Here is a 15,493-nt window from a genome sequence, read left to right as displayed (position 1 = left end):
CGGGACGACATTTACATTCTATCAAGCGACAACAAGCGAAATGCTCAAGTTGTATGCAAAAATGTTCATGGAACAGTACAAGGATCAAAGGTTCCTAATGTATTTTGCTTAGATCAAGTGTAGATTACTAATATTGTACATTAGCTAATCGACTAGTGCCAATTTTTCGAAGGAAAAACCCTATTCCTCGTCCATCTTTTAACGAATTTTTAGTTTAGTTACTCAATTTAATTTCGTTGCAGTTTAGTTCTCAAATTCTATTTCTACTTTATTCCATAAAACTAACAAATATAACAACCAAAATATATGATGTGTCTGTTTTTATTTATTAAAATATTTTTTGACAAAATGTAGAAAATTCTGCTTGCATAATAGAAATTTCATGTTTCAAAAACATGATTTCAGTCAAAAAATAAAATAAAATAAAATAAAATAAAAAGTTCTGCCAAAGTTTGAAAAGATAAATATGGAAACAGAAAATAAAGAGAACTTGAAATTTACTGTCATCATGTTTTTGAGGGGAATGGATGCAAGAAATAATTTGTCCAAGTTTGACTTAAATATATGGCAACTCACTCGTTCAAGTTTTCTTCAAGTACAAAAAACAGCTAATTAAACATCAAAAGAATGTAGGTCACTTATTTTATTATCCACTTGATATTGTTGTTACTTTTAGTCACGGTTATATTTGGAATAACAAATTGTAACAAATATTTAAGTTAAATGTTATGTGGACTTCTACGTTTGTCGACCTACACTGAAATTTTCCCTTTAAAAAATATCAAAGCATATCCAATGCAAATAAAATAAAATCAAAATCAAAATGAATTGATTGTTCTGGTTTCATTGTAATGCATGAGTCCTACGAAATTTATGGATAATGGTTTTATGATAGGTAAAAGTTAGCAGAATCGTTGGATTGAATTAGATCAAGATCAAAACCGACAAATTATATTCAATTCTACTGTTTCCAATCCAATTTCCAATTCTAATACCAAGACCCAAAAACTCCAATTTAACTCGATTTTTTTTATTATTTTTGTTTTTGCGTTTTATTTTAAATAGCACTAGTGCAATGCACCAACTATTTTAATTTATCTTCTGAATGTCACCATAATACATTAAATTTATATACAAATTATTATGATGTTATTATAAATTCAGATTGATAGATTCTTTGAATTTCATAAATGTAATGCTAGATTTATTAGACGCTTGAATTCTTTTCATCATTTTCAAATTTGCATTTCCGATCCCTCGTAGTATAATGAAAATAGAAGAGAGATTAGGAACTTGTTTTCAAGAACTAGTTCAAGCCAATAAGTTAATCATTTGACGAAAATTGTCGCATTTAGTTAAGCTTGAAAATTGCAAATTATCAGCATCAATATAAATATTTTAATGAGTTAATTATGAAGGTTTTGCTTACTGAATTTGACAACTTAATTGAAGGAATTGAATTGGAACAAACTGGAGCCGGAACTAGAACCAAAGGGTACAATTCCGTACTTAGAGATGGAATCAATTGTTCTATTTTCAAAATACAAATACTTTTGATTTGATTTATATTGGAGACAGATTGAATCGTATTGATTCTATTGACCCCAAAAAATGCACAGATGATGTGCCCAACGGATCTGGAATCCTCTCTCGTCCAAATAAGCTTTTGGTCTAGCACAGTTGGACAAACCTTAAGTCACACATGGTCTTCTCTAAAGTGGGGAGAGGCAGCCATTTGCACTATGGTGGGCAAGTTAGTCAATGTATGAGTGAGGGAGTGTGGAACGTGCCAGAGACATGAACTATTAAGTATTAATGGGGTCAAATCCTGAAGGGTATTAAGTGAATATATATATAGGAGAAGGGGCATAATATTGACCGTTGGATGGAAAGATACATGATCTCATCGTCAATCTGTAAAGTGATTCATCATAGGCTAGGCACATTTATTGGGTGATTAATAAGTCTGAAAAGTTGTCACTCTAAGGCCTAGGTTTGACTTATAATACGAAGACCAACAAATTGACCTTAAAATACCCGTTGTAGCGATTTGTCACATTAAGGAACAATTGGTAGATCTGTATGGAAGATTTTCAGGGAAAAACGTGACATGGAAGATGTTTTCTATGAGTATGGAGGTTAGAAGTCTTGCACGTTCTTCCCCACTTCACCTCGACTATATAGAGTCAGCCTCATCATGGCACCTCAGTAGGAGTGGTCTATCACCTCTACTACTATTAAGAGAATAAATCACACATCGATTAAATATCGAAATATTGACCAACTTAAATAGATCTTAGGTCACTCCTCTTAATAAGGTTGACATTATTAAGATGGAACCTAAATCTTAACATGGTATTAGAGCCCGGTAAGCTCCAACGAACTATTCGATCCGATTAAGTCTCAAAAATGATACACGAATTTGAAAATTGGTCTGCTCAAAATGAGCCACCATCTTGCAGGGATATGTTAAGGGAATAAATCTCACATCGATTAACTACCGAAAAAATCTTTTATCATTTTAAATCTTTTTGTCCTTCAGTTGACACCATTTATTTTATTTTATTTTTTGGTTGACTTCATAATCAGCAGAAATTTCCCTCAAATCATACCAATAAAAATGTTCAATCTTGATTTGATTGGGTGTATATTTTATCGACGACTCAGAAGTCAGACACTTCGAGAATCGAAAAGGTTACACTTTTCTTGTATTTTATTTTAGGTACTAACCGTTTTAAATGTTGGATGTTAAAGCCATCTTTTTTTACTAAAGGGACAAGCAATTTTCTTCACAGCCACCTTTGTATTCAATGCTCAATTTAAAGATTGGATGTGATGAGATTTTTCTTTCTGCAACCGTAAATTGTAAAGAGAAAGGCAGCAAATTTTTGTTGACATTTTGGTGTGTAATTAATGTGATGGGTGGCAAATCTTCCTATAAATTGAGGATGTAATCGAAGAGGAATGTAGCAGAAAAATTGAGAGGAAATTGAAAGCAGTGAGTAGAGAGAAAAAATATTGTTTTCTCCTAAGTGTTTCCTACTTAGCTTCTCTTATTACAAGTGAGATTAATTGTTTGTTATCTTCTTGTATTTAGAGAGTATTCCTGTAATTCTCCTGTTATAGTAAAATTCTCCTATACTTGTCCATGGACGTAGCCAAAATTGAATGAACCAAGTATATATTTGTGTCCATTTTTATTGTATTTTCTCAATTCCATTTTCATTGCAAGCCAAACTCGACCCACGTTTTTCCTAACATTAAAGATATTAATTTGATGGTACTTATGCTGAAGAATAATTCCTTATATCCTATTTCTTTGCGCATCAATAAATTGATGGTTTCTATGTGGTGAAAGTGTTCGATGTATTATGCTATTTGTATAACAATTTTTCCTCTTGTACAGAAGTCCGGTTCAAATAACTCACAAACGGTGAGTCACAGTTGAATAAAAAATGGTCAAAAATTAAACCACCCACCCCCATTGTGTGTTATCTGTGAAGCCCCTGTGTAGTATCCCTTATACGCCTAGCATGACTTTTTGTATAAAGTGTGTTTACAAATTTCATTGACAAAATAAGAGTTGGCAAAATCTAGGTTATTGATTTTTAATAATTTAAAAATCTGTTTCTGAAATGATTGGTGTAGATATTACTTTGTCAACCAACTTTGTACACACAACATAACTCGTGTTTGATAAAGTCGCCAATCAAAGGCTTAGATAGGAAAACAGTCCTGCGCTTTGGTCGAGGGCAAACCAAACCAAGTGATTCAACTTTAAAAGAAAATAAAAAATAAATTATCGTCCCAAATTCCATCCCATGCCAACCACCAACTTTTTTCAAAGTAATAAAGTTAGTGGAAGGTTTAGAGCCCGTTTGAGCCACATTATAATGAAAATGAGAATGAGAATGAGAAACAGAGCCGTTATGGGCCCCACACCAGAGATAAAAATTCAAAAATGGTGGCTTAATGTGATGAATAACGGTTATATTTTTCATTTTAATGAGGTAAAAATAGGGTTCAAATAGGGGCTTAGTTACAATCAAATGTCATTCTCAAAACTCAAAAATTGTCCATATTCAAGCGGTCCACTAATTATTCTATCTATGAAAGTTGTGTGGAAATTACTTTCTTTTGTGGTTTCTTCCACTGCGAAGTTTCGACGTATTTTCTTAGAAAGTTACAATCTATTTGTCTTACGGAATCTTCAGACTTCATTAATGTTAGGTATAAAAGGAGAGACTTTTCAACTAAGAAGTTATCCAAATCAACACATTCCTGTCAGTTGCTCAATTCTATTAATCTACATTCACTGCATTTTTAGCGGAGTGAATATGACAATAAGAAGCAATATATATTAAAAAGGAAAAATTTTATTCATTTTTTGTATCGAGTCGAGTCGTGTGGACTACGCAAGTCTTGTTTTTTCCACTAATTTATAAACAATGTTGATTAAGTTAAAAATAATAATTAATATCTCTATGGAGAAAAGAGGATTACGAAAGAGCTATAAATATTTAATCAATCCATTTAAAGAATATAAAGTAATCAAACATTTAAGGTCATAATATACTCAAAGTTGATTTTTTCTTGATATTTGTTTTTAAAATGAAACTGCAAAATTTGATCTAATATTAATCGGATCATTGCAGTCTAGTTATTTAATTTTTAATGAGTTAGTCTTTGAAGTTTTGTATTTATTATATTTTTATTAGCGTCAAAGTTGTAGATTTTTCAAAATTGATTGAAAATTCGAAGTAAGGTGAAATATAATAGTACTAAAAATATAAAATAATTAAATTTTTATTAATTTTAAAAATAAAATATTATGGAAGCCTCCATGTTAATTATGGAGGCCTCATGGCCTCCAGAATTCTAGAAGCCTCAACACGAGCCTCAGTTTAACCGCTTGAGCCTCCGTAATTATGAAGGTCTCAACGTGTTTTTTTTTACTTTCTGTTTTTTCATTGGCTATCAGTACAATAATTTAATTTTATTTAATTAACTTAATTTTTTTAATATTCTTAAAATAAAAATACATAAAATAATGAAAGCTTACTCTTTCTCCATTTTTACACGCTACAACCATGCTTCTCTATTTTTCCACACTATCTCTTTCACAATTTTCTCACGTTATCAACCATGTATCTTTAGAAAGTTTATTTTTGAGCACATAAGTAAATTTAAATAAAAACATTATTTTTATATATATACGTAAAAGGTATATAATAACCATTTGGATGACCAAAAAATAATATCAATCAAAATGTTTACAAATCGTTTAAATAATAATTTATTAAGGAGGTTAATTCAAGAGTGAAAGTGTGAATTCATAAATATATGATTGAAAATAGTTAGAAGAAAAATAAATTTTTAAAAATGAAGACCAAACATGTTAATAAATGAATATATTTCTTTTTTGAGAAATGAGTTTTTATTACCATTTCATTTTTATTATTATTTAAATGGTAACACAAAGACGTAATCTCTCCATAACAAGATATTTGATCACTCATATCAAGCCTCCATATTACGGAGGAAAATCCTCCGTGATACGACAACTTGATCTCATGGAGAGATCAAGTCTCCATAATAAATATGGAGAGATTCCTTTTATATTTTTTTTTATTTAAATGATATTTTATTTATATATCATCTTTTTAAAATACAAGTTAATATTTAATTTTAAAAATAAAATATATTTAAATATTTACTCCAAATTTTTAAGTTAATATATTGTTAAGTTACAAGTAATTTTTACAATTATAATTTTTTTTATTTTAAATAACTTTAAGCGAATTTTTTTTTTACATATATTTATGGAATTCACATTTTTGCTCTTGAATTAACCCCGTCAATAAATTATTATTTAAATGGTTCGTAAACATTTTGATTGATATTTTTTTTTTTTGGTCATCCAAATGATTTCTATATACCTTTTACGTACATATATAAAAATAATGTTTTTATTTATTAACAAATGAATATATTTATTTTTCGAGAAATGGGTTTTTATTATCATTTCATTTTTATCATAAAATGATTCTAATCGTAATATTTTAGATTGTATTTCAAAATTACATAATCTATCAAATATAATTTTTAAAATTAATTTTTTTAAAGTAATATGTTTTATGATTTTTTTTTGTTTTTTGGAAAGTGAAATATAATAATACTAAAAAAATAAAAAATAATTAAATTTTTATAATATAATATGTTATGGAGGCTCATGCTTGAGCCTCCATAACATGAGCATAATGGCTCCGTGTAACGGAGGCTCAAGCATAATTGGGCCTTCGTGTATATAATAATAATAATATTATAATTTCCATGTATATATAATAATAATAATATTATAATTATTATTATAATAATTATATTATTATAATATTATAAAATTATTATAATTTTATAATAATAATATAATTATTAAATTTTAAATTTAATTTAAAATTATATATATATATATATATATATGAGGCTCAAGCATGAGCCTTCGTAATTCTGGAGGCCTCATGTTAACGGAGGCTAATGCTTGAACCTCCATAACATTACTTTACTAAAAAAATAATTCGTAACAATATATTACTTTATAAAAATTAATTTTAAAAATTATATTTGATAGATTATATAATTTTGAAGCACAATCTAACATATTAAGATTAGAATCATTTCACGATAAAAATGAAACGGTAATAAAAACTTATTTTTCGAAAAATAAATATATTCATTTGTTAACATGTTTGGTCTTCATTTTTTAAAATTTATTTTTCTTCAAACATATTTTCAATCATATTTTATGGAATTCACACTTTCACTCTTGAATTAGTGTGGAGAAATAGAGAGACATGACTGTAGTGTGTAAAAATGGAGAAAGAGTAAATAGAGTTCTATGACATAATCCTGCACGCTGCGTAAATTGAGGAAAAGCAACAAAGTTAATGTATCAAACACGTAAGATAAACGACGTCGTTGCTTTCTCTCAAAAAAAGAAAAAGTTACAGTGAGACAAAATTGAAAAATCTACTGTTCTTTCTACAGTAGTGAAACGTTGCCCTTTTTATATAGTAGTGAAATCATGTGAAACGTCTTTAACCTTTGGATTTATTTGCATTTTTGGTCCCTCAATCTTACAAAGGGATTCCCAACATTTTGAAAGTAAGCAACTGAGTTGATTTGTACATTCAAATACTTAAAAAGGGTCAAAATTTTCAATTCATAATTTATATAAATTTTTTGAAGCGGAATTCTTCTAAATGGTGCCTATTTTTTAAATGATTGGGGAACTTTTCGTCTAGAAAAAAAGGTTGAAGACGAAAGTGTAATGTATTCAAAGATTGAGATCCATTTCTAATTGAACTGGCTGGTTGAGATATCTTATTCCAATTTTTGATAGATTAATACTGACTTTACAGGCCAACTTTCATCGAGCCTGTACAGGCCAGCATTAATATCCATGGGTGGGGGAGGGCATTTTTATTTTTTATTTTTCAAATGTGTGTGGCCTATACAGGCCAGCATGTCTTTTTTGGGTATACATCGCTATAATGACTTTATTTCTTCCTAAATTTCAAGTTTCTTTGAACAATACCTATCATATTTATTTTAATGGATGTCAATATCAAGCATGTCATAGTCATCGCCTATCCACCCGTAGCAGTGGGTCAGCTTAGATATTTTCAAAGCATTTCCATTGGATAATATAATGAAAATATCTGTCTATTTTAAATCTAATCCATTATTGAATTGACTTTGTAATATTCCTTCACTTGGCTAAATAAGCAATGCTATTCAAAATCAAATAATAAACTGTTACATGTATGTTAAATAGGACAATTATCGATAGTTCTCACTAGTAAATAGTATTATTCATAGTTATAAAACTCGGCCCAACCGGCCATTATTATTCCTAATAATTGTACAATAAAACTTTTAGATAACTCTGTGGATCTATGTAACACAAAATATCTACTCGATGGATTAATTGATTTTTTCCCTTTTTTTCCTCCACAGAGAGATGCTAAGGTCGACTAGGAGATATCAATTATTTGTACGAAATTTAAAAACGTCACCTTCTTATTTAATTAAGAAAAATTAAATTGTTATATTTCTTTGTTGAATCAACATCGTCGATATGTTAACAATGACGAAAATGCATCAATCACTGACAGAAGTCGTTGGTAGTACCGAAATATTTTTATTTTTCTTTATTTATTTATGTTTTTAAAAGTTATTGGCGATTAAATTTAAAAATATCTTTTTTTCAACAATATTATCAATATAATCATCGATTCACCTCTCATCAGTGGTTATTGATGCACGATGCAATATTGTTGGTCATGTCAACAATAACTTACTCTATTTTGATCGTTTACGAAAATCGTCAATAGCACCAACAAAGTTTTATATTTTACAATATTTATATTTTTTATAAGGTACTTACAATTAGGTTCAATGTTAAAATTTTACCATCTCAAATGAGAATAATAATAAAAACTATAAAACGGGGGAAATTATAATACCATCACTATCCCAAATCCTCAATCACGTTAGGAATATCAATGAGCCAAATTGAAACTCAAAACTAGGGCTCGGCTCGAGTAACAATGATTTGGGCAATTTCTGCCCGAGCTGAGCTTTTGCTCGACTAAAAATCTAGGCTCAATGCAAGTTTTTAGCTCAAGCCTCAGCAAGCCGAGTTGGGCTCGCTCTTTTTTTTTTTTTTTTTTTAAATTCGTGACAAACTAGTTGTGGGCTTGGGACTGACTATAATCAACATAGACAAAATTAAAATTTTATTTCATTTTTATATAAAAAAATATTATATCCATTTCAACCAAATTTAAATTTCAAATTTTAAATACAGGTCAAACAACTATTGTTGACTTAACTGCTGCCTTAATTAAGGCAGCTAGCTATCTTTTATTCAATTTATTATTATTATTTTTTATTTTTTGCTACTTACGAATCGAAAATGGCCGTCGACACGGGTCTGTGGAGGCTGGCTCGGACTCAAGCCAATGCCCAAAATGGGGTCAGCTAGAGCCTCGGCTCGATTCTTTCGAGCCTTAAGTCAGGTCGATTGGAGCTTTCTTCGGATCGAACCTCTAGAGTAGACGAGTCAAATTTACGCCCCAAGATGATGCAAGGTAACAAAGTGAGAATTCATCAACATCTATGAAACAATTTCGCGGTAATTACAGACCAGTACACAGTAATATTATTGTGTGATTAATCCCACGCCCACCTTAGCGAGATATTTCACTGGTGGATCCAGCACCCGGCGAGCCCCCGCGACCACGCGTGCTGGATCTGCTAGGAGCCATTTTTTTTGGCTGAGAACAGACAAATATATAGTATATATTACTGGTAAGTTATTTTTCTTTCAAATGTTCCTTCTAGCCAAGTTGGTTGGTGCCACCTTTTGCTTCTTTGATGTTCCGGGTTCGAATCTTTGGTTGGCACTTCCTTTTGCCTTTTTAGTTATACAATTTTGACAAAAAACCATTGAAATAAGGAAAGGGGCCGCCAATGGAGAATCGAGCCTGTGAGCTCTTCTAGGACATAGCGAAAGCTTGACCACTACGACACTTAATGAGTTGTGATACAAAGTTTATCAGAATAATATATGTACGATTTTAGTGGTTTTTATGCAATTGTAAAAATTCAAACACCATGCTCTTCCTTTAAATTATACAAAGCAATAATATTATTTGGTGAGTACGATTTATTCTATAACAAAATTATATATGTTCAATTTCAACAAAATAATTATTTTATTTAAATTTTAAGTTTTGTTTGATTCTCATTTAGTTCAGAATACATTTTTCTTTCCTTTATTTTCGATCAAATATTCTTTAATAAAATAATATTACACGTAAATTCAAATTTTTTTATTATTTTTAACTATACATTCTCCATCAAATCACTATTCCAAAATATATTTTTTTTGCAAAAAATGACATCAAACGAGCTTTTAATATTTTATTACGGCCGCCCGTGTTGGCTCAATATCCTGGATTCGCCCCCGAGATATTTATATAAACCGTGTTTATCTTAGATTATTCTTCTATAGTCACTTCATAGTTTTTCGGTTTGGGGGTTGGGAAGAAAAAAATGTTTTCTGGTTTTCAGTAAATTATAATTGGGTTTAAATTTTTTGTCCACAATCTGTGCAAGAAATGGGAAATATATGTTGTTGTGCACAAGTAGACCAGTCGACGGTTGCTATTAGGGAGCAGTTTGGTAAATTTGACGAAGTACTAGAGCCTGGATGTCGTTGCGTCCCTTGGTTCCTTGGAAAACGTTTGGCTGGCCATCTCTCCCTTCGGCTGCAGCAGTTGGATGTGCGCTGTGAGACAAAGACAAAGGTCCATTTTTTACCCAAAATTCCAGCAATAATTTGAACCATTCAGTTTTATGGGAGTTGAAAATTTTTACGTTCGGTATAATTTCAATTTGTATGTGCATCAGATTTCGGAAAGGTAATTGATCTCAAGATTTCTGAACTAAAATCTCGACCCACCCTTGACCTTACTCCGGCTATGTTTTTTCATAGCGATGCCGAAGCCCAGTAGTGGTAGCATAAAACTTTGTCTAATCTTATGATGTCTTAACCCACTTCTTCCTTGTTTGCTTTTGTTGGAAAGCTTTTAGTTATCTTGTTTATCTCTGTTCATTTGAAGCAATTGTTAGTGCGAATAAGTGATTCTTCAGAGAAAATAATTAGTTTTCATAATTATTGCTTTTTAGGACAATGTATTTGTCAATGTAGTGGCATCAGTACAGTACCGTGCCCTGGCAGACAAGGCCAGTGATGCTTTTTACAGACTCAGCAACACCAGGAATCAAATTCAGGCCTATGTCTTCGATGGCAAGGACAAAAAACTTACACTTGATAACTTGAATTCTATGAATTGTTGTATATCTATATATTAGTTTCTATATTCATTATTCAGCCAAACTATCATAATTTGTGGACCCAAAATGACTTCTGGTTTCTCTGTTTATCAGTTATAAGGGCAAGCGTCCCAAAAATGAATCTTGATGATGCTTTCGAGCAGAAAAATGAAATTGCTATGGCCGTTGAAGATGAACTTGAGAAGGTAATAATTTCACATACAAAGTGATTTGGATTCTTTCCGTTGAACCTAACTCCGGACGTGCTTGTAATTTGTCTTTTCATCGTTGCTTACAGGCTATGTCTGCTTATGGGTACAAAATTGTCCAGACTCTAATTGTTGACATAGAACCAGACGAGCATGTTAAGAGAGCAATGAATGAAATTAATGCTGGTAAAGTACACAGCACATCTTCTGTTATTTGCCAAGTACTGAAGCATGCTTCTCTGTACTCAATAATATTCTAAGTAGATATATTGAAGAGGACATCCAATATAATAAATGCAGAGACGTGAAAAGGGACAAACTGTTTCTAGGCAAAAGTGCCTAGGTTGCAATAACATGAGATGGAAATCTTTGTTCAAGTAGAAACTATACATTTTTCTAATGATTTCTTTTCATATTTATAAATCTATTTTTTTCATTGTTTTTCTCAATCCGTAGTCCAGATCAGTACATCCCGGAAACATACTTCACCTTCTTTCAATTCTCAACTATTTTGTCTATTTTGAAATCGACAGCTGCTAGGCTGAGGGTGGCTGCTAACGAGAAGGCAGAGGCTGAAAAGATTTTGCAAATTAAGCGAGCTGAAGGTGAAGCAGAGGCTAAGTATCTCTCGGGCTTGGGTATTGCTCGCCAACGTCAAGCAATTGTCGATGGTTTGAGAGATAGTGTGCTTGGTTTCTCAGTTAATGTGCCTGGAACCACTGCAAAGGACGTAATGGATATGGTACTCGTCACTCAGTATTTCGATACGATGAAAGAAATTGGGGCTGCTTCCAAGTCTTCTGCTGTGTTCATTCCACATGGACCTGGTGCAGTCCGTGATGTGGCTACCCAGATTCGTGATGGACTTCTTCAGGCTTCTACTCAGGATCATTTGTCTTAAATTCCAGGTTGCTTTTCAGATATTCTAATCTAAGCAAGCTTTATTTGTATTGTCGTTTGATTCCCATGTACTAAATCTATTTTCTGTTTGGTTTTGTGGATACTGGCTATTGTACTTTCCAATAACTCGATGTATTATACATACTACTGTTTCGCATAGTATGATCTATAATACATGTGCTACTACTGTAAAGTCTTGAACAGTGAGATTGTTATGTTTCATCTAAATCAACGTACATGGCAATTGGTCATTGAACTTCGAGACCATGTTGTTTATCAAGTTAGAAAGTTAACTTGAATTAGAATTGTAAACCGAGCTTGCCGACCATATCTACATTTCAGACCTGCTACACATACAGGGTGAGGGGACAGGGATTGGTAACAGGGCCGAGGTCGGATTGGTGACAGGGCTGAGGTGGCGCGGCCTCGGCCCTTGATCTATCCCCTCCCCCTGTCCCTTTAGCATTTCTGTCCACATTTTGTAGAGACTTGAGGCCTTGTCGGGCCAGTTTCTGGGCTCTGTTTATTGGTTGAAAGAAACTTCGACATTAAACCCCACAACAACCAAAGAAGGATATGATAATTCAATAGCAAGCTATCTCTTAGGGACATAAGCTAGAAGCGTGTTTTGGAAGTGTTTATAAACAGTTAGTTAGAACTTAGAAATGAGTGATGAATAGGCGGATTCTATGGAATGTATGGATAAAAATTGGTTTGAATGTACATAAACATGAGCTAGACAAAGGCTGGTACTCTTTAACAGGTGATAGAATTAGTAGGAAATGCTTGTAAATGCAATATTTTAATAACTAGTTAGAGTTGAACGTGCAATGAAATATTTTATAAGTGCTGTAAAAGTATTATTTGATACTAATTTGTTTGGAGGATTTGAGGAGTCTCAAATGAACTAAAAAAAATAAAATTTAGGATAGAAATTCATGAGGAGAAAATTGTACTCTCAAAACTCAATTCTATGATACTGTTGGATTTTATGCGCAATATTAAAGAGATGAAAACGAAAATCAACACAAGAATTTTACGTGGTTCGGCGGTGTGCCTACGTCTACGAGAGCGAAGCGGAGATTTCTTTTTTCAGTTATTAAAAATAGGGTTACAACATATTATTTATACTAACCCTAGCCTTGGCCAAATACCCCTGTACCGTACCGCAAGGGCGTTGCCGCTGCACCCCCAACCCATTTAGCGTCCCTAACAACCAGACAGTGAATTAAATCTGCGCAAGGTCGATGCTGTCGTTCCGCTCCGCACCGGCATCGGCCCATTTGATCCAGAACTTGTATTCCACTCTATATGAGTCACATGTACAACAGATACAAATTTCTTGCGATGATGAAATACTACAAATGAGGAATATTTTTATATTATATTTGGTACATAAAAATTAATTGCTAATACATGAATTTAAGCACCCATTAAAATTTCTAGATACATGAATCATCTATAATAACTCTAGATTCATGTATAACAAATTTCATCAAGTCAAGATTCATTGTGTTTAGATTAATAGGAATATTAATTAATCAAGAATTAATAACATGAAATATATATGACAATATTTTGTAGTATTTATTACCTATTGAAAAACGAAAAGTAAAGTATTAGTGATTAGAGCCTGTTTGTTGCACATTTTCCCTCCATTTTAGGAAAAAATATAGTAGATTCTGGGGCCACTTGTCATAAATGCTTTAACTCTCATCTCACATTTTGCTGTGAGAATGTGCCCAACGATAGGAATTCTCATTTTTCATTTTGATAAAATGTGCAACAAACAACCCCATAATTAAATTTTAGTAGAGTTAAAATTATTCAAAAAAAAAAGTGCTCACTTGATGGGATAAATTTAATATATTATAGATAAGATGTTTATCCCATAGTGTAGATTAATGTGAATATTATCCATAGCTATATAACCATCTATTCAGCTCTCATTACCTATTGAAAAACAAAAAGTATTAGTGAAATAACTGAATTCTAGTCGGATTAAAATCGTTCAAAAAAAAAGAAAAAAGTGCCCACTTGATGTGATAAATTTAATATATTATAGATAAGATGTTTATCCCATAGTGTAGATTAATGTGGATATTATCAATAGCTATATAACCATCGATTCACGTCTCATCAATGGTTATTGACGCAAATTGCAATATTGTTGGCGATGTCAACAATAACTTACTCTATTTTGGTCGTTCATGAAAATCGTCAGATAGCACCAACAAAGTTTTATATTTTACAATATTTAGATTTTATATATGTCATTGACAATTAGGTTCAATATTATAATTTACCAGCTCAAATTGAAAGTAATAATAAAAACTATAAAATAAAGTAAATTATAATACCGTCACTATCCCAATTCCTCAATCACGGAAGATAACAAAGTGAGACTTCATCAATATCTATGAAGCAATTTCGCGGCAATTACAGAACAAAACATAGTAAAGTTATTGTGTAATCAATCCCACTCCCACCCTTGCATGACATTTTATATAGACCATATTTTTCTTGATTTTTCTTCTATAGTTACTTCATAGTTTTTCAGCTTGGGGGTTGAGAAGAAAAATTGTTTTGTGGTTTTCAGTAAATTAAGATTGGGTTTAAATTTTTTGTCCAGAATCTGTGCAAGAAATGGGAAATCTATTTTGTTGTGTAAAAGTAGACCAATCCACGGTTGCTATTAGGGAGCAATTTGGCAAATTTGACGAAGTTCTTGAGCCTGGATGTCATTGCCTCCCTTGGTTCCTTGGAAAACAGTTGGCTGGCCATCTCTCCCTTCGGCTGCAGCAGTTGGACGTGCGCTGTGAGACAAAGACAAAGGTCCATCTTTTACTCAGAATTCCAGCATTAAATTGAACCATTCAGTTTTATGGGAGTTGAAAATTTGTATGTGCATCAGTGATGCGATAGGTAATTGATCTCAAGATTTCTGAACTTAAATCTCAACCCACCCTTGACCTTACACCGTCTATGTTTTTTCATAGCGATGCCGAAGCCCAGTAGTTGTAGCATAGTCTAATCTTATGACGTCTTAACCCACTTCTTGTTTTATTGATGTTGTCGGAAAGCTTTTCTTAGTTATCTTGTTTATATCTGTTTATTTGAAGCCTTGAATTGTTACTCTGAATAAGTGATTCTCAGAAAAAAGTAGTTAGTTTTCATAATTATTGGTTTTTAGGACAATGTATTTGTCAATGTAGTGGCATCAATACAGTACCGTGCCCTGGCAGACAAAGCCAGTGATGCTTTTTACAGACTCAGTAACACCAGGAGTCAAATGCAGGCCTATGCCCTCGATGGTAAGGACATAAAACTTAACACTCGATAACTTGAATTCTATGAATTGGTGTATGTCTATAAATAGTTTCTATATTCATTGTTCAGCCAAACTATTATATTTTGTGGACCCAAAATGACTTCTGGTTTCTCTGTTTATCAGTGATAAGGGCAAGCATCCCAAAAATGAA

At 31.9% G+C, this 15,493-nt stretch overlaps 2 protein-coding genes across 2 annotated transcripts; both read left to right on the top strand.

Moving 5' to 3' along the window:
- The first annotated feature begins 10,055 nt into the window (after nucleotides 1-10,055).
- On the top strand, nucleotides 10,056-12,214 carry LOC111388354 (hypersensitive-induced response protein-like protein 1). The gene is made up of 5 exons (XM_023013033.1): nucleotides 10,056-10,373; nucleotides 10,756-10,876; nucleotides 11,017-11,108; nucleotides 11,201-11,297; nucleotides 11,645-12,214. The coding sequence occupies exons 1-5, from the start codon at nucleotides 10,185-10,187 to the stop codon at nucleotides 12,010-12,012; spliced, it is 867 nt and encodes a 288-aa protein (XP_022868801.1). The 5' UTR covers nucleotides 10,056-10,184; the 3' UTR covers nucleotides 12,013-12,214.
- Nucleotides 12,215-14,536: 2,322 nt separating this feature from the next.
- LOC111388377 (hypersensitive-induced response protein-like protein 1) lies at nucleotides 14,537-15,493 on the top strand. Its single transcript, XM_023013059.1, has 2 exons — nucleotides 14,537-14,846; nucleotides 15,205-15,493. The coding sequence occupies exons 1-2, from the start codon at nucleotides 14,658-14,660 to the stop codon at nucleotides 15,352-15,354; spliced, it is 339 nt and encodes a 112-aa protein (XP_022868827.1). The 5' UTR covers nucleotides 14,537-14,657; the 3' UTR covers nucleotides 15,355-15,493.

The sequence above is a fragment of the Olea europaea genome, unplaced genomic scaffold, assembly GCF_002742605.1.
Source record: "Olea europaea var. sylvestris unplaced genomic scaffold, O_europaea_v1 scaffold489, whole genome shotgun sequence".
NCBI classification, from domain to species: domain Eukaryota; kingdom Viridiplantae; phylum Streptophyta; class Magnoliopsida; order Lamiales; family Oleaceae; genus Olea; species Olea europaea.
This window is presented reverse-complemented; position numbering and strand designations above follow the sequence as displayed.